At 39.3% G+C, this 19,516-nt stretch overlaps 1 protein-coding gene across 4 annotated transcripts; it reads left to right on the top strand.

The window, feature by feature from the left end:
- The first annotated feature begins 9,729 nt into the window (after positions 1 to 9,729).
- On the top strand, positions 9,730 to 19,068 carry scrn2 (secernin 2). Of its 4 annotated transcripts, none has more exons than XM_026360946.1 (9): positions 9,730 to 10,024; positions 10,701 to 10,863; positions 12,006 to 12,187; positions 12,681 to 12,880; positions 14,777 to 14,992; positions 15,162 to 15,327; positions 16,563 to 16,743; positions 18,317 to 18,473; positions 18,651 to 19,068. In XM_026360946.1, exons 2-8 carry the CDS (start codon positions 10,702 to 10,704, stop codon positions 18,467 to 18,469), a joined length of 1,260 nt encoding a protein of 419 aa, XP_026216731.1. In that variant the 5' UTR covers positions 9,730 to 10,024; position 10,701; the 3' UTR covers positions 18,470 to 18,473; positions 18,651 to 19,068. The 4 variants fall into 4 exon arrangements, with proteins under 4 accessions (XP_026216731.1, XP_026216732.1, XP_026216730.1 ...); XM_026360945.1 differs by lacking the exon at positions 9,730 to 10,024 and adding an exon at positions 10,210 to 10,460; XM_026360944.1 differs by lacking the exon at positions 9,730 to 10,024 and having other exon boundaries at positions 18,589 to 19,068.
- The last annotated feature ends 448 nt before the right edge of the window (positions 19,069 to 19,516 follow it).

Below are 19,516 nucleotides of genomic sequence, written 5' to 3'. Positions count from 1 at the left end.
CATGTCTGCTCTGAATGTGCATTACATATTTAATAGTTTTTAACATCATCCTCCTTTGAGGAGTTTTTTTTATATATATTTTGTCTCCTTGCTGAGTTAATTCCTTTCCTGTCACAGCATGTTGGTGGAGCAGCTTCAAATCAACTGACAAACACAGACCACAGACAGGCCGGCGGGAAGTGACTTCCTACCCTCTCTGCTCCTCTTTCTCTGAAGCAGCACTTTAAAAATGCTGAGTTTGAACTGAACACATGCGCGGCCCTACAAAAGAACCACAGGCCGATCAGCAAGTATGGACAAATTCTTAATTCAGCACGCGCATTGATGGATTAATGCACACCTTCACTATTATGAGGAAATGTTGCTTCCATGTTACTTGGCTAGCAGCTGCAGTAAACATTGGCTTAGATGTTAGAAAGTTTTTATGTTGAAATCACTGGATAGTCACGCAGAAATTTTAAGTATACTTAAACGTACCTAAATGCATTGCATCGAATCATAATTGAAATTTGTTTAATATCTCACTTATATGTATCTCATATCTCTCAGCATAATGCATCTGTACACTTAGATCAGACCACTGACTTGAAGACCACACACCATGTCTAAATGGTGTTTACTGACGACTTTAAATAGTCAAGCATATTTCCTCATGAATACAATGCAGTACAATCAGAAAGAGAATGCTTAATAACATTTAATTACAGTGCAATTTCAAGCAGGGGCTTACAAATTTTCTTAATGATTTAAACGTGTTTAGATAGCGTGTTTGACAGTTTTTATTTCTGTCATTGCTAACGTATTTTTGTTTAAGAGTTTATGGCGTGTGTGAATGAAAATGTTTGGGGTTCTTTAAACACTCCATTTACTCTTATCATCAGTCCAGGAAAATATCTTTACATTTCAGGAATCTCAGTGGGACGAGGAACTGATCTTTTCACATGACCTCAGCACCTTTGACCTTGTTAACACTTGATAACAAATCTACCTTTACAAGTTACATATAGAAGTTAGCATTCTATGTATTCACGCTAGAAAGTACACACAAGGTATGTCAACAGTGTAGTGTTTTATCACTTAACAAGTGTTACATACAGTTTTGTACTAAGACCTGGTCCTTAAAGCTACATTATTGAACTTTCTTTTTAATTTTTCAAATATTTTCCTGTAGATATATGATATGGCAGTGGTACAGAGATATTTGCCTTTAAACGTTTTGTAGCCAGGCTCGCTCTCCTACCAAATCAGATAATTTAAATGATTCCTGCTAAATTAGTATGTTTTGCAGCTTCTTATTTATTGTAATTTAAAATGATTAATACCTGAAGGGCTGGGAAGAGTGTGATGGGGTCTGTGTAAGGATTTTCATTTTGAAATCAGACAAAACCAGACTCAGGAAGCTAGCCATTTGTCATCTGGTGGACTGTTAGCAAGCAGTAGAGCATAGCAAAGCAGGGAGCGCAAGGGCTGAGTCATGCTAAGTACTTTTTGTCAAACTATTGTCTTCAAGGTCAATCATTTCTACACAGTGAATTATTTAAAGTAATAGTTCAACGTTTTAGAAAATACCCTTATTCTGAGTTTTTTTTTAGACTGGGATAACAATACCATGCTTGTGTCTGTGCCCAAAATATAAGGCTATTAGCTGGTTTGGCTAGCTTAGCATAAAGAATGGAAATGGTGAGGATAGCTTGTAGCAAAATCCACCTTTCAGAACCTTTAAAGCTCATTAATTAACATGTTATAGTTCCTTTCTTTCATTTATACAAAACCACAAGTTTAAAGTTGACTGCTTGTGGTTTTAATGGGGATGGTAGGACTTTATCACACTGGATTAAGAAACTGTGCAGCACAGATTATTTCAACACAAGACACTGAATGAATGAAACAAGACATAACATGTTAATAAGTGGGATTTAGAGTTGATAGTACTGTAGGTGAATTTGTTACCTTTGGACAGAGTGAGTCTAGTTGTTCCTTTGTACTATGCTAACCAGCTATTTGACAGACATATTGATTTAACATACAGACATGACAGTGGTATCAATGTTTAATTTCTTTTCAACCGTTGGCAAAACTGCACATAAACATACTTCCTAGAACAGTTCTTCAAAATTGCTTCTTTGTGACTATAAATGGTTCTGACATACTGTATTCCTGTAATGATTTGCTGGTGTCTACACACCCAGACATACTATATGCTTGTTAGCATCTATTGTGCTTTTAATTATAGTACTTAGTCAGGAACAAGTTTTTGTAGCTTTTGCTTTGGTTCTCCTTAAGGTTAAAATAGTTTACGTGAGAGATCAGTGTGAACTCTGGAGCTCACCATTTGTTTGTGAGCATATTTCTGTGTGTACAACTTGGGGCTTTCCTTAAAGGACTTGTGTTTTGTATACAAGATTCTCATAGTATAAAGTAGATTCTGATTCACTGGCCTGTGGCTGGTTTGACTTGCCTGTTGTCCCACGGGAACCACACTGGTGTCCCAGACAAATCCTGCTGCCAACATGCCAGCCTCCAGAGAACTAGGCTGGCTAAAGCCTCACTTCCCCTTCAGTGGCAGAAAAAATCCAAACAAAGTAAACAGTAAGCACCTAGTAGTCAACTTCCTTATCCTTGTTAATTATTCAAAATCCCGGAGGAGAGACCAGCCCACAGTTGTCTTCTGAGTCACTTTTTTTTCCCTCATACAGGCGCTCACTCACCACAGCAGCCCCCCTCTCCTCCTGCCTCCCCTTTCAACTTCAAACCCACTCATTTCTGCAAGCTGCGCTTTGATTGTACCAAACACCTGTATTTTTCAAGAAGAGACTTCCTTGCGAGCCCCCGCCTCCCATCTTTGATTGTTAAACAGCAGTGGCGCCGTCATTACTGTCTGTGCGACTGATGCCGCCCAGCTTCCCCTCCCATTTTCCACCTCTGCCTTTTAACCGGAACTTTAATTGCTCAGAGAAAATTTGGATTGCTTTATTTTATCTAATTTTCAAAACCCCTTTTTTGTGTGTGCCTGTGTGTGTGTGTGAAAGGTTGTAAAACCTGAAATGTGCCTTGCTGTATTTATCAGATGTAGTGCAGGTAATCACAGAAATTCCTCATAGCTATAAACTGAAAACATAACCCAGAAATGTCCTCAGATTTGTTAAATAGTTCAGAGCGTAAAGTTGGTTGTAGTCCGATGGACACAGATCCACCACCGTTTTTTTCTGGCTCACCAGTAATCCTCCAGGAAGGAAGACAGACACTTAACACACACACACACACACACACACACACACACACACACACACACACACACCTTTGCAGCAGTAATACCATGCTTTATTAGACGGCCTCTCCTGCCATCTAGTCTCCCCCTTAGATTAATATCCTCTGGGCTTCTCACCAGCTGTTTCCGTCCCTTAACACCCCTCATCTTCCTCTAGCCGGCCCTCTGCTTCAAATGGCAAGGCTTACAAAATGGTCCACAATGCCTGCGTGGCTCTGGGAGACCTCCTTGGCTTAGCTTTGCTTGTGTGTGTGAGTATGTGTGTGCGTGTGTGTTGACAAGGTGAGCTCAATGGCAATTCTCAAAATGTATTATGGTGCTGAGACACAGTGTTGATAAGTTGATGAAATCTTTGAATGTGCACGGTCTACACCATCTTATTTGCACCCACTTGAAGAACAGACTCAGTAGAGTGCAGTGCATAATTTTATACTTTATCTGGATTAGATTTTATATGTTCTTACTTCCCCGGATCTGATGCCAAATGTCAAATGAAATAAAATATTAACATGTTTTTGTCTTTTCTTTGCTTTATAATATTTTGCAATACTTTATTTTACTACATTACTACTTTGCAGTTGTCATGTGATGTAATGATGTACAGTGGCAAGAACAATTATGTGAACCTTTTGGAATTTTGTGGTTTTCTGGATTAATTTGGCATCAAACGTGATCTGATCTTCATCTAAGTCAAGAGTATGTAACTAATATATAATGTGCCAAAAATAATAGCACACAAACAAAATCGGATCTTTCATGTGTTTTTTTAAGAACAAACATAAAAATCTCATAGTGATAGTGGAAAAGTATGTCAACCCTAATAATTATTAACTGGTTGACCCCCCTTGGCAGCAATAACTTAAACCACACGCTTTGTGTAGCTGTGGATCAGACCTGCACATTGTTCAGGAGGAATTTTAGCCCATTTTTATTGCAGAACTGCTTTAGGTCTGTCCTATTCTTTGGACTTCTCATGTATGGCTTGCTTTAAGTCATTTCATAGCATCTCTATTGGGTTGAGGTCTGGGCTCTGACTTGACGACTCCAAATAGCCGATTTTGTTTTTCTGAAGCCATTCTGTTGTAGACTTGCTCCAGGGTCATTGTCCTGTAGCATCACCCAACTTCTACAGAGGTTGAGCTGACGTACAGACATTCTCACACTATTCTAAAGATTTTTTTGATACACTTGAGAATTCATCTTCCCTTCAATCACTGCAAGCTGGCCAGGCCCTGATGCAGAAAAGCAGGCCATAATCATGATGTTTCCTCCACCATACTTTACAATTGGGATGATGTTTCCATGATAATATACTGTGAATTTTTTACACCAGATGTAGTGCTGTGTGTTCAATCCAAATAGTTTAATATAGTTTCATCAAACCACAAAATATTTTGTCAATACACTGTGGAGTGTCGATGTGCTCTTTGTCAAACTTCAGTTGTGCAGCAATGTTCTTTTTAGTAAGCAACAGCTTACCTTGTGGTATCCCGCCATAGACACCCTGCTTGTTCAATATTTTGCGTACTGCAGTCATGAACACAGATGTTAGCCAGTTCCAGTGATGCCTTCAAATCTTTGGCTGTCACTCTGGGTTATTTCTTTACTTCATTGAGTCTTTGTTGTGCTCTTGGGGTCATTTTGACTAGCTGTTCACTTCTTGGTAGAATAGCCAAAGCATCTCTATTTGTAGATTGTTGCCTAACCTTAGACTGGTGAAAGTATTTGACATAACTTTGTAACCCTTTCCAGCTTTTTGTAAATCAACAATTCTTGATCGTAGAGCCTCTGAAATCTCACATTCAGCGAGGCATGGCTTACATAAGCGTATTCTTCTTGTGCAGAGCAAACTTAAAAAGTTAGAGTGTTTTTTGTCAATCAAAGTAACTAATTTTCTTAACTTATGCTAATACCTGACAATGAGCTTTTTGGAGGTCATTAGTCAAATGGTTCACATACTTTTTCCACTAGCGCTGTAAGGTGTTTGTGGTTGTTTTCAATAAAAACATGAAAGATCTGAATTTTTTTTGTGTTATACTTTAGGCACATTGTATTTGTTAATACTAATCAGATCAGATCAGATCTTTTATGACAAATTAATGCTGAAAACCATGAGATTTCATACGGTTCACATACCTTTTCTTGCCACTGTATGTACAAAGTTTGTTTTCCACTCACAATTTAGTTTCACTCCTGTTGCTTGTACTAGTTCTTGACTCTGCACTTGTGCGTGTACGTGCCTGTGTGTTCGTACCATTTGTGTGTGTGTGTGTGTGTGTGTAAGATTGTGCTTGGGTGTGTCTGCCTTTGGCTCAGGTGGGTGTTTACTTCTCATGGTGTTTTTACTGTTTGTGTGTAAGGGCAGACAGGATGTGCGATGCTTGTCAGCACACTTGAGGAGATGAAAGATGAGAGGGTGTGGACGTAGCCCAGTGGCGTTTCAGGTAACAGGTTGTCTTCTCTGAAACCTCTCAAGAATTCAGTCCTGTTGCACTGAGCATTTCTAGTGAGCCCTGAGGGGACTGCCACACATCGCCAAGCCACTTCAAAAAAATAATACCACCTAAAAATCTGGGCATAAGCGAGCACTAGAAAGGTCCAGGTACTCAATCTCAAAACACAACCATTAGTCCAACATACGTAGCAGCTATTGGCACTCCTTGTTTCCTATGTGCTCATCAGTGCGTCGGACATGTTATTAGACTACTTCCATAAAACTGATTGCATCACTATAACTCGACAGACACACCTTGAATCCGTTTTAAAAATGGGGCCTACTGACATGCATATTGATATGCAATAATTAGCAGCTGAGAATGACATACTTAGAATGTTTTCACTTGTTGTAGTGTGGTTGAGCAGGTTAACATGATTAAAGAAAAAAAATTACAGCACATCCACAACTGCCACTTTGTAGCACAGGTGAAGTTATTAGATTGAGTTTCCATTCATTATTTAGTCTGATAACATGTTTAATTCTGTTTCGGGATGGGGTTTTGCTTCTAAAATGTTCATTCTATGGCCGCCATTTTCAGTTGACAGGTGTAGTTAGCTGCAGTTAGCAGTCGCTAGGTTGTTGTTGTTCGAAAAGTGCCAGAACATAGGGCTAAAATGTGTTGAATGAGCCTCAGCGTTTGTTGCAGAAGAATGCTGACATACCAATGCCAACAGAGATACCAATGTTGGTAAAAATGACAATTTTGAGCATCTGTCCCTCTACTCATTTTTCATCAGAACCAGAAATAAAACAGACATAAAGACATACAATGCAACTTGGACATTTTTATTTGGTGGAAAATGATCTACATCTTATATATTTGGCAAAAGTATGAGGACCTCTAGGATTATCAATTCATTTGAAGCAGGAGATAGGGTCAGGTGTTTCAATCAATGGGTTGGCTATCAGGAGTCTGGGAGGTTCATATTTAAAGAAGAGAAATCTGGGTCTTCACTATGAAAATCTGATCTTGACAAGGTGTTAGCAGTGTTCAATGACAATGCATTCATATAATCTTGCCACATACATATAAGACTGAATCCATTTTTAAAATAGAAAATATATTTGTTGTTTAACTTCTTTATTTTGTCTTCCTTTATCTAGTGTCAGGACCATGTTTTAGGTCATATTTCTGCAGTAACAGAGTCTATTCTGAAGGGTTCATATAGTTTCAAACACTACTGTATTGTGTTCTTCCCATTTAAAAAATCTATCTGTCATAGAATTCATCGATAGATCTATTAGAATGAGTGGAAAAACGCAGGTCATTTATTTTTCCATTCACCTCCAAAACATTGAAGGCAGAAATTGAAGAGACAGATATTACAAAACCAAAACTCTCTGTGTGGCTTTAGCACCAAAAGTAAATCCACAAATGTGGTTTCTCATAATCTGGGTAAACTAACTATTTGAAATCACTCTAGGATATTTTGTCAGTGCAGACAGTGTTGGGGAGAGTGTGTGTCTGGAAGAAGCAAGCCCACAGACAGGAAGTGTCAGCCACCAAATCCAGTGAAACACCAGTGATGGGAGACACCCACTTGATAAACCCACTGACACACAGGAATTCACCCGACTTTAATTATACTGATTAGCCAACATGTGATCCAGAGCACTGGTAAAATGCAGTGGTGTGCACTGTGGCTTACACGGTGCCACAAACTGTGACCCTCTAAACTGTAAAATAAGAATACCTCTTCAAAACATATTTCTTTGCTACTATTTCTTTGGAAATGCAAGTTTCTTGGCAGATATTTTTATTCAATGTTCAAATGTGGAAACTTTTTGATTTAATCTAGTAAAAGATTTAAGGTTCAGGAGTCATATTGTAACAGAAATACCTTCTTGTAACACAGTAACATTTTTGATCTGCAGAATGTGCATTGAGTTGACGGTTGACAAACTAGCACAAACTAACTTTTGAATTTTTCCATCTACTTCATAACAGAAGTACAGACGTCACTTTGTCTTGGCTACTTTAACTATAATCCTTACTCTGCCATTCCCTGTGAATTATAACAAAAGGACTGACTTTGACTCTGACTTTCCTTCCTATTTTATTTATTTATTTTAGACTTTTCGGCCTAATCATTGACCCACCCACCAAGTTCCACCCTTTAACATAGTTTTTCTTTTCTACTTTTCTCTTCTTAGTAGCAGTAGTTCAGTATAGAAATAAAATGTAATAATAAATGTGACGTAAAATAATAAAAAATATATTATATACTCATTATATAACATGATTATATATTTTTTTATAATATAATAATAAAGATAATGCATAATATAAATAAAATAATAAACATATAATTATTTAATAATTACACAATATAAATAAAATAGTGGCATATGTATATACATTCCTTCATTTTAGTTATTTTTCCCGACATTCCCTTCAGAGTTACAGAAAATATAATAGACTTACACACTGTTAAAACAAAATGGTTCAACCCCTCTATCCTGCCAGGTGTTCTATTGATGTAAATACAATTTGATGAAAACACAATTAAGCCAAAGCCAAGTTAAGTTTAATGTATATGTGAGTGGTTCATAAAGTTGATTTTATAAAAATGACTGAAGAGAAGTCAAATCTTTTTTTTTTAAAAAAGGCCCATGGCCAAAATGATTCAGTCCATAGCATAGTCAAGTACTTTGAGCATCCTTTGTGCAAAACCTTTTAACTTGCTTATATTCTTTGTTTTCTCTGCTACCCATGCTTTCTTTAAATCCCACCAAAGATTTTTAATCAGATTGAAATCTGGCAACTGCATTGGCCACTCAAAGACTTTCCAGAAATGAATCTAGAGCCAAGGTTTGGTTTGGTTGAGTTGGACGTGTGTTTGGAATCATGCTGGAAAGTCCCATGATAACCAAACTTTAATTTACGCACTGAGCTCATTGTTTCTTCGTCAAAATGCCCCCATGTTTGTGACGTTTCAAAGAATCCACAATGCTAGTCACAGCTTTACCAGTTCCTGCAGCAGGAACCCCCACCCCACCCTACCTGACCCTTCTTTTACTAGACATACTGCTGATCCATGGGTCTAGGAAGTTCCAGTTCCTGTCTCATCACTCAGTCAACATCAGACTCCCAGAACTCAACAGGCCTATCCAAACATTTGTTTGTTGTTTTAATATATCAAATTGAATATTTATGTCCTTTTGGTGCAGAATGGAGTGCAGTGAGGTTTTGAAGCATGAAGTCTTTGCTTGTGCTCTCCTGTAAGGGTTTGGCTCTTCAACAAGGGGCTTTCTCAGCTGCTTCCTTCAGACATCTGATTCCCCTCAGAGAAATCTCCCTTTTTCTTCTGCATCCAGTAAGGTTTGCTGCTGTACCGTGAGTTTTTAAACTCACCTATACCTTGTCTGTTTTGAATTAGAACTATCTTTAAAGGCTTTTTGAAAAAAAAAAACATTGCCTTTTTGAGTGTAGTGGAAAAAATGTGGTCTCTCAGCTTGCCAGGCAGCTGCTCTGTCTTTCTGCCATGTTTGGAGGCAGCTTGGACACCTGTACAGGTGGGATTTACAGTATATCTGCAGCACAGCTAAAGCAAATTCAGTGTCCTTATAGAGCTCCCAGAAGCTTAAGTGTGTTTTTGCAGCATTTTGTGTTAGCAGGAGATACAAAAAGCTCTTAGACAGGGGTTGAATAATGAATTATGACTTTTCTTATGAATTTCTTATCTCACATAAATCTAATATATAAATTAAAGATAGATTTTTTTCATTGCAACCCTACATCAGAGTGGTTTAGTTGTACTCTATGTGAGCAGCAAACTGTACTTATAAAGCTCTGTTCCTAACTTGTTTACTACGGTGAATGCACCGTCAGACGTCTGTCTGTCCTGCTGCTTGTTTAAGTCCCTCTAGACATGAACTCATGAGTTCAAGCGAAGCTGATGAGCCGCAGCCACGGACAAACAAACACGAAGGCACAAATCAAGCTAATTTGTGACACCGGATTTTAACACCTTTCCTGATTTCCACGGATTTGCGTGTAATTCCGCGCGTCGTGATCAGTATTGGCTGTGGTTTTCTGGCTGCCAGACTCATGATGCGACGCGCTGCATCATCGCTCGGGCCTGCAGCGCAGCTTTGCACAGGTGTGGACTGGGCTGTGTGTGAGACGGTGAGCTGTGCTTGTGGCCAGACGAGACGAGACCTTTAAATACAGACCTTTGGATTTGCTCCGTCACGTGACTCTGTATCTACAACCTGCCTTCTCGCAGCCGGCCGTCCGCTCTCACCGCTGAAGCAAGGTAAAGCTATTCTGCAGCAGCAGACACGCACTAGCTCTAGTTTGCAGACTGTTAGCCCTAAAGTTGAACCTGTTTCTCAGCCCAGCCCTCCCTGCTGCCCTGTAAAACACCAAATGACACGAAGCGACAGGCGTGTCGCTGCTCCGGAAAGCGGCGGGGAGCGACGGTGCGGGCCTCATCTGCCTAATAAACACTGATCTCAGCTCCGACACACGCTACAGCTGCGATCGGCGCACTTTTTGGCGACATTATTCCCTGATCGAAAGCGATTCGTGGGCGCAAATGCCATACGGGAGCGATAATAGAGCAACGTGGCGGTCGGATTTGTGAAGATTACAGTCAATAAGGTGCTCTGCACAAGACTGCCTCCTAATCCCTGTGTGAAAGGGATGGGCAGCAGTTCACCGGCTGAATCTGACTTTCTGCAAAAAACTGGGTGGGGAATGTGAAGGAGACTCTTCCTCTCGACTCCACACATGCACATTATGGTCAGAAGGGTGTAGGCTCACACACTTGGTGTTGGATGTCAAACACACTGTCAGACTCTGAAGATCACTTTTAAATCTGAGTGTTGACATGAAGTATTTACTTTGTCACGAGTGGTCATTTTACATCTCATCAGTCATATCTCGAACCACCCACTAAACTGCTGTGTTTTGCTCTTTCTTTGTTGCAGGATGGCACAGGCTCCCATGTCATGTGATTGTTTTGTTTCCATGCCCCCTGGCTCCCGGGATGACCATGTGATTTTTGGGAAGAACTCGGACCGTCCCAGGGAGGAGGTGCAGGAGGTGGCCCACTATCCTGCAGCATCTCATCCTCCTGGCTCCACGCTGGAGGTAAAAACAGAGCAGAGTTCCACCACTGCTGCTTCTGCAGGTGCTGTTCTGCTTGCCTCCGGGGTCTGGTGCATTGCAGAAAATGATGAGTTGAGAAATAAAAAGATTCAGATCATATATTCAACTGATGGATGCATGATTATTCCAAATATCCTGATCTGACAGCCTCGGCCACGCTGTGAAACATTTACGCAGTGATAATATGTAGAAACATTCTTTCCTGTTAGATGTTTAGAGGAAGTAACGAAACGTCTCTTGTAAGATCCTTTCATCTGTTTCACCTTTTGTGGTAAAATTGTATACTAGCCCAGTGGCTGTAATCCGATCAGAGTTTCTGAGCTTCATGTAATCTGGAAAAGTAATGCAGTTTGTCGTCAAATGCTGGTTGAAAAGAAGTATTTTGCGTACTGAACACAGTGGCCTATGTGCAACTCTGAAAGTATGTGCCCTGAAAATGCAGTGAATGCTTAATATTTTTAACACTGTAATCACTGATGCTCTTATATACAGTATATCAGAATCATCATTCTATGTTAATGATATTTTAAAAAGCACCTATTAAGAGACCAGTGGGTTGATGTGTGTTATTGACATTTGAAAGAAGAAGTGATTACCCTGCTCAAATGTAGCTGTTTTTCTCAGTTAGAATTAAGAAGATTTCTGTGGTGAGCTGGTGCTAAAATGTCCACTACCAACACTAGCTTTCTATCTTTACCTAACATCTCCGATCCTATCCATGTCTCCATGGATACTTTGAATGTGACTTGGATGAAATCTTGCTTTGACAAAAAATTGGCAGATGGATTTTCAAGGCAAATTATGATATTTTTAAATTTGCCAAATCCAATGAAGATCAGCTGATATTTTTTTACATGAACTGCAGTAAAAATGAAAATGTATTCTAAATGATGTTAAAATTCTGTACTGCCAAAAGAGCAATTCAGCAATACAACACTTACCTGTTGTCTATCAACCTGGCTGATGTATCAGCCATGTTCTTTTTTTGACTCTGAAACCATCAGAGGGATCTAATACGACTTTGGAATAAACATCATCATTCATTTCTCTCAGTCCCCCTCTTTTCTCTTATTCTGTTTCCTTGTTTTGTGTTTTGTCTGTTTGTTTGTTTTTTTTATCTGCAGTGCACATTCATCCAGATACCTCAGGTGGAGCAGACTCATGCTGTTGTCCTCAGCAAACCCGCCTGGATGTGGGGTGCTGAAATGGGAGCCAATGACCAAGGGGTTTGTATTGGGAATGAGGCAGTGTGGACTAGAGAGGCTGTGGCCCCTGGTGAGGCTCTGCTGGGCATGGACCTGGTCCGGTGAGCAGCCTACTCTTTAAATACAGTGTTCCTCAAAAAACTAAATAGATCATAAATCTCTTATCCGGTTTGTAGAAATAAAAAAATCCTCTGAGCTGATGGGTGCAACCGTTTACTGCTTCCTAATAAAATGCAGGTTGGATATGATCTGTTCAGTGGAAGTATTAAGTTAATCTTCTCAGGCTGGGAGCAGAGGGGTGTGTAGATTGCCACAAGCATATTATGACAGGTGTAGTTAAATACTTTTGAAGCAAGGCGCTTATCTTTTCATCACTGTGAGTAAAAAGTATAAATGTGACCAAATGATTCTCAATAGAATTTCCTTTAATTAATCTTATTGAACTAATTTGTACAGCATTACATAAACATGTGCAAATATATCTCCTGTTGAATAAATAACTTACTAAAATACAGCAACATAACTGCTAAATTATAAAAAGTAGGCCTCAAATGTTGCATTTTGAAATAAGCCAATGTGATGTTTGATCTTCAGACTGGGGCTAGAGCGTGGCGACAGTGCCTGGGCAGCACTGACAGTGATCACTAGCCTCCTGGAACAGCATGGTCAGGGAGGGCAGTGCAGGGAGGACCCGGAGCCCTTCAGCTACCACAACACCTTTCTCCTGGTGGACCGCAACGAGGCCTGGGTGCTGGAAACTGCTGGGAGGCTGTGGGCGGCACAGAAGGTCATAGGTATGATTAAACATTTTGAGGGTGCAGAGTGAAGGGTTTGTGTATAGTCTAGACCATCAGCTTGGCTCTATGCAGGGGTGGATGTAGAGAAATTTCCATGAGGTGACATAAGGTTTTGGCAGGATGGCTGTTGAGTGGGGGGATGCTGTTGAAAGACTACCTGTGAGTGAAGGCCACTGTGCATGTTTGTCCTAGTACACTACCATAGCAGCTTTTTTTTTTTTTTTTTTTAACCAGATAGTTTCAATTGAGGTCAGCAACCTCCTTTTCGAGGGCAGCTTAAAGTTTCAGACTGTACAATTCAACATGAAACACACACACGTATACGATACTAAAACCAGTGATCCATATGGAAAGATTTAAATTAAGCAAAAAATGAAAGATATTACACAAGTTTTAGGTACATACATATTTGTTATTATTGTCCAATAACCGCTTTAGAGAAGTGAAGAATTGGGCTTTTGGGGAATTGCAGCCAGAGGAGCTACGTGTCACCATAGCATTGATTCTACAAGTCTGTGGAGGACTACTACAGAGATGTAACACCATTCTTTCAAAAGATATGTCTTATATGGTGTCTGATGTTGGTGGTGGAGATCGGTCCACCAATTAGATTGAGATCTAGTGACTGTGAAGACCATAGCATTAGTTCAGTCAGTCTCTGTTTAGGCAGAATGACTTTCAGTTGTGTTGTGTTGTGTTGTGTTGCTATTTTAGCTTTTTGGCCCTGTAACTTATTTCTCTGTTGTTTCTGTTAAAGTTAAATTTCATTTTATTATTTGATTTAAAATGTATTTTCTTAAAACACACGCAGAGTTTTGTAGAGTGAGTTAATTCCAGTGTTTAGATTCACTTTATTTATAATAGCTAAGTCTGTACAGCAGTCCAGATGGCACGTTTATGAAATTAGAAGATTTAAATGCTTATTTAGATCATAGCAGCTTAAAAATAATAGGACCTAAGTATAGGTTTTTGTATGTTTTATGCTACTCTGTTTGACTTGTGAAATACACATTTCAAAATTAACATAGCAAGTAGAGTCATGATAATTTGTTTATTATATTGCAATTTTGTCCACAGTAATCGCAATAAGACTTTTTCTCGTGCAACTCTAGTTTTAGAGTAATTATTCGCAGTTAATCCAAATACAGTATGTGGTTAGGTGGTGCACCATATGATGTTGATACTGATACTGCACTATTTGGCAACATGGTATTGGTGCAAAAAGAGTTAAAGAAATCTCCATTGTCCGTATGCTTCATCCCTGAATTCCCAGAACAATGAATGTTTGTTCAGAATTTCATGGCAAATGAACCACTGGTTGTTGAGATATTTAGGTCTGGACCACAGTTGTGGTATGGCAGTCACACTGCCTCCATCATTTCTAAAGCCATTGCTGCTAACATGGCTAAGTGTATCAGGACTAAAGCTAAACCAGGCTAAAGTTATGCATCGAGCACTTAAAGTCTTTAGGAGCAAACCAACAGTAAACCACACAAGAGGGTTGAAAATCCATATGAAATATTTAAATACTTAACATGACTCATGTTTGCTCTTTAATGTGGGGCATTAAACAAAGTAAATAAGGTGCATTCTGATCTCTTTGTTCATTCTTCATTCTTCAAGATGACACCATAGCTTATATAGATATGTTACATAATTCAGTGAATCCTGAAATTGTGGTGAAGAGAAGCTTATTCATCAGGGCTGGATCACTCTGTCAAGTAGAGATAAAGCTTGGAGGCTGCTCAGTTCAGTGTGTATGCAAATGCAGCACAAACAAGCACACGTTACTTCATGAATATGTTCCTGCCTAACGGGAGACTTCTGCTTTCTACTTTTTTGGTTTCTTTGTAAAGATGTCTTTACACGCTAACAACGTCCTGCTCCTTTCAGAGGGCGTGAAGAACATCTCCAACCAGCTAACCATTGGCGCTGAGATCTCCGCAGAGCACCTGGAGCTGCGGAGCGTGGCTCAGGCTCAGGGCTGGTGGGACGGCGAAGGCGAGTTCAACTTCTCTCAGGTGTTCAGCCCTGAGAACCCACCTGCCAGGATGGAGCTGGCCAAACAGCGCTACAGGGGAGGCACGGCACTACTCAAGCAACATGAAGGTGAGTGCGGTCCACTGCTATGGTCTGGTATGGATCCTAGTGAAGGTCAGTTGCTGTTGGCACGACTTCCACTTGGCTTCAGGATCAGAAACAAATCTTTGTATTTTTAAAGCCAGTCACCCGCTCTGTCTCTCTCCTGTTTTTTTTTTGTTTTTTTTTTTGGTCTCAGGCTCAGTGACGGCAGAGGTGATGATGTCCATTCTAAGGGACAAGCCCAGTGGCATCTGCATGGACTCTGGGGGTTTCTGCACCACAGGCAGCATGGTGTCTGTTCTGCCCAGAGACACCAGCCTGCCCTGCATTCACTTCTTCACTGCCACCCCAGACCCCTCTAGGTTTGTCACTAACTAAATTAAAAAATCCTCTAAATGATAAACATCAGCTAAGGCTACAACATATTCACATATGGAACTATTCTATGAATGTAAATAAACACTATAGTAATCTCTTTATGTAAAATCTTAAGCACCTTTGTATTTGCTGTTTTTAATAATTATAAAATAGTTAAAAAACATTTATATGCAAACAGAGGCAAATTTACCACCTGTTGCATTGTTAGGTCTGATTCAGACTAACTAACTATTACAGCACAGAGACATCAAAATAGTTTAATGTAATATATTAATTTTACAGTGTGTAAATACCTGATTATTTATTAAATAATCAGGTAACAGTAAGTTATACTGTTTCCTGGAGACGACCATGTAAGGAAAGAAAAGCGGATGGTGATTATATTGGTGATTATATGATTTAAAAATGCGCAACTAGTGTAAACACAAGAATTTAGTCACTGCTGAAAAAGCCGGCTGAATATAAAAACATTTCTAATAATATACTATGTAATGCTAATTAACTTGCTTTAAATATTAAGTTCTTTCAAGAAAGTCTTTGCTGAAATTAATAATAAACCTGACTTTGTTTCTATGTTATAACTCAGCAAAATGTAAACTTAATCACATAGTTGTTTCCAGGATAGATTGCAAAAAAAAATCACAAGAAATTAAAAACAGAAATTCAATTAAAGCCATACAGCCATGTTCAGGGAGATTTAAATGTTGTTGTTGCGTACTGTGTTTAATGTTGGCCCTCACACTCCTGTATTCTGCATTCATAATATATCCTAAATTCAGTTGCACATTGTTGGACTGATATCTGCCCAGCACAGGAACACTGAATATTGATGCAAAGCTTTTTGTATTGGATGCAGTCCTAGTGTGTGGGAGATTGTGTCTAGGAGAGAAACTGCAGTGGAAGTGATTCATCAGATACATGGTTGTCAGCATGAGAAGCAATAGCTACATTAACCAGACAATCGAATGTTGAGAAAACTTGGGAATGGTTTGTATGCTGATACTGACTGTAAAGACAATGAAAATGAAATTACACACTTTTAGAGAATTCTAAAAATGAACTTCATTTACACATATAAGCATGAAGTATATATTATGCAACATTTTCTTTCCCTTCTCATTTCTGCGTTTCCTACATTCTGTCTCTTCTTTGGGTTGATGGGAATTTCTCAGTGTGCATTTCTCTCTTTCCTGTTCTCTGTTTCTATTAACCCTGGTAGGTCTATATTCAAGCCGTTTATCTTCTCGGACTGTTCCACTCCAGTGCTGAGGGTGGTCTCCCCACAGTTCGGCCCAGACGACCCGGTCAAGAAGCAGCCTCGCTTTCAGAACAAAGTGGACCGCAGACATGACCTGTACAAGGCTCACCAAGCGGCGCTCAACACCATGGAGACCAACCCGGTGGGCACTGATGGACAGCCTAGGTCAATGATTGTCCTTTTGCAGATCCTGGGAGAGCTGGATGTTCACATTCACTTTATACATGTTCACAGCAGAATCCCTTTTACTGAGAGTTGAACTCTGGATGTCGCACAGCATAGGAATGACACTCCCAGCAAAGAGCAAAACACAACAGGACCTCACAGTTAGTGCAGACAAGACACATGATGAGATGCAGATGCAGACTAAACATAAACAAACTGCAGGTACACATTCAGAGTCAAAAAAGCAGGGTTCAGTCATGACTACACTGCAGCCAGTGACCATTGCGAGAATGCAGGTTTTGATACTTTAAAGATGGATTATATTATAATAACCAAATAAATTTTTTTAAGGTCAGTATAAGAACAGTTAGAAGAAGCATGCTGTTTCTAACATAGCAACTTGTTAGCTGCATCCATACTATGTGCGACATTTGTACTAATCCAACATACTAATCTTGTCAACCTTACATTAGAGTATAACCATCTTTTAGCTTCATGAGGCATAATCATTTATTTAAAGTTTGCTTGTGTTCACCTGAATTATTAAGGTCCTATGTTTACTCACTTTTAGCTCTGTTTTTGTTCTCCACCAATGTCTGAAATATTGAAATATTGTCAGCAAATAGTCCTCTATGTTGAGCAGTTAGTCTAGATGTAGCCAGTGCTTAATTGCTGAATTCCTGCTGTGGCTGACAATAAGGCCACGACAGTTCTCAGAGTAAGAGTAAGTTGAAAATAGCAGACTTACAAGCTGTGGCGCTAAACAATGAAACTGTGGCTGTGGTTACAAGTGACCGGAACGTAAAGAAATAAAGCTAAATGCTGACACATAGTGTAACGGTAGCACAAGGCTGAGCTTGAATACTGTAGATACTGTTAGTCCAGCTTGGGGCGGCACTGGCCACATGAAGAAATCCTGTAGTAGTTCCATTAGCAAAAAAACTGTAGAATAGAATATATAGATTTTATTTTGCTTTTAAAGTTACGGTTTTGCTTAAAATCAGCGCAAACAACATGAGAGGCTGTTGGGGGAGAGTAGAGCATATGAAATAAATTAATTATTTGGGAGGGTCATATATATACAGCATCACAAGCATTTTGTTCGGAAGTTTAATTGTCAGTGGGATTTTACACTTACAATTTAGCGTATTCTGGTGCATATACTTTATAATTTTCTTTTTAATGAAAAGCAGATAGGTGTATTGAAATAAAACATTTATAAATGCAACAACAGAATAGAGATCAGTATATATTTCTTACAATAATCTTTATTTGCTATAGTAAATTTGGAACTGGATTGTATTGAACTGGATGTTTTGGTAAGTAGCCAGACTATGTAAAAACCCAGATTAGGTTGTAGAGGAAATGGAAGCATGTGATAACAGGTGTGTAACTACTGTTATTAAGTCTAAGTCTCCTACTGCAGATGTCTGGTTGAAATTTAGGACTCTTAAAAAAAGCCTAGGACATGATATTGCAGACACAGGCTACACTAGCGGCACTGTTATTTTGATATTTTTGACATCTCTCTCTTTTTCTCTCTCTCTCAGGACATGGGTTTAGCTGTGTATGAGATCCTGAGAGACCTGGAGTCGCAGTGTCTGAATGAGATTTCAGCCATGCTGAACGGAGAGATCCCAGGAGATGAACTGGGGGACTTGTTTTTTGACTGCGTGGACACAGAGATTAAGTTCTACCAGTGAGGAGGTAGGAGGCTTCAAGAGTTGAAATTCGGCATCATATGCGTAAATGTTAAGTGTGTGAATGTTTTCCTGTTATTAAGGTAGAAATCTAAGCTGCACCATTCTTCACCTGTTAATAGAGAAATGTTCCTGTGTGGAAGTGCGATAGAGCCTAACATGTGCTGTGTCAACGCGCCCCCAGGTGGACATCCCCAGCACTTGCAGAGTGGCAGGAGAAGGCCCCCGGGACTGTTAAAAAAAACAACAACTCGGTGTTCCTCATCAGATTGGCCTCCGCTTCACTCACACAACCAACACACCCCTGACACCATTCCATCATTAACACAGACCTAATGTCGAATCTGCTCATGTGACTGGAGCGTATGTATCAATTGTTCCACCCAGAGAGCAATGATTGCACCTCATTAGTGAGCATATTGATGTAGAGTACACAGGTGCCTCTGTAGAGCTGTGTGATGTTGCACTAATACTGTATGTATGGCATTTGTTTAACATTATGTTTCTTGTTGCAAATGACAGAGTTGTCAATTGTGTGATGGCTACCTGTAGGGAAAGATCTAATAAAGACTGTGCTAAGTCCTTCCTCAGTGTGTTTTGGGCTCTCTGGCCGCTCTAGTAGTGGTACAGAAGGATGAGAAATCTTTTCTTCTTTGTCCTGCATCAACATCTTTCCCGAAAGATTAAACATTATAAAATTCAGATCTTGTGACTGCAGTGCATCAGTGTGGGAACGACTGATGTGTTTATGGGTTTCAAGTCAAGTTTAATTTATACATGATAAATACATTTATTATTTATTCATCATAATGATATTATTAACATTGATATTAAAAATTCTATGTTTTTGTTACCTAAGATTATACCATGCTGAACTACATGGAAAGAAAGTGCTGTAAATCCAACTATGGATTTAGATTTTCATCATGTGTTTAATGCATTCCAATATCCTAACTACCTTACATTCCACCCATAGACTGTATATAAAACAGTAGATATAAAACAATCACAGACTGTATATCAAGATATACAAACAGTCTGTGATTCCAC

Source organism: Anabas testudineus, chromosome 1 (genome assembly GCF_900324465.2).
Source record: "Anabas testudineus chromosome 1, fAnaTes1.2, whole genome shotgun sequence".
NCBI lineage: Eukaryota > Metazoa > Chordata > Actinopteri > Anabantiformes > Anabantidae > Anabas > Anabas testudineus.
Note: the sequence above shows the minus strand (reverse complement) of the source record. Positions and strands in the feature narration are given on the sequence as shown.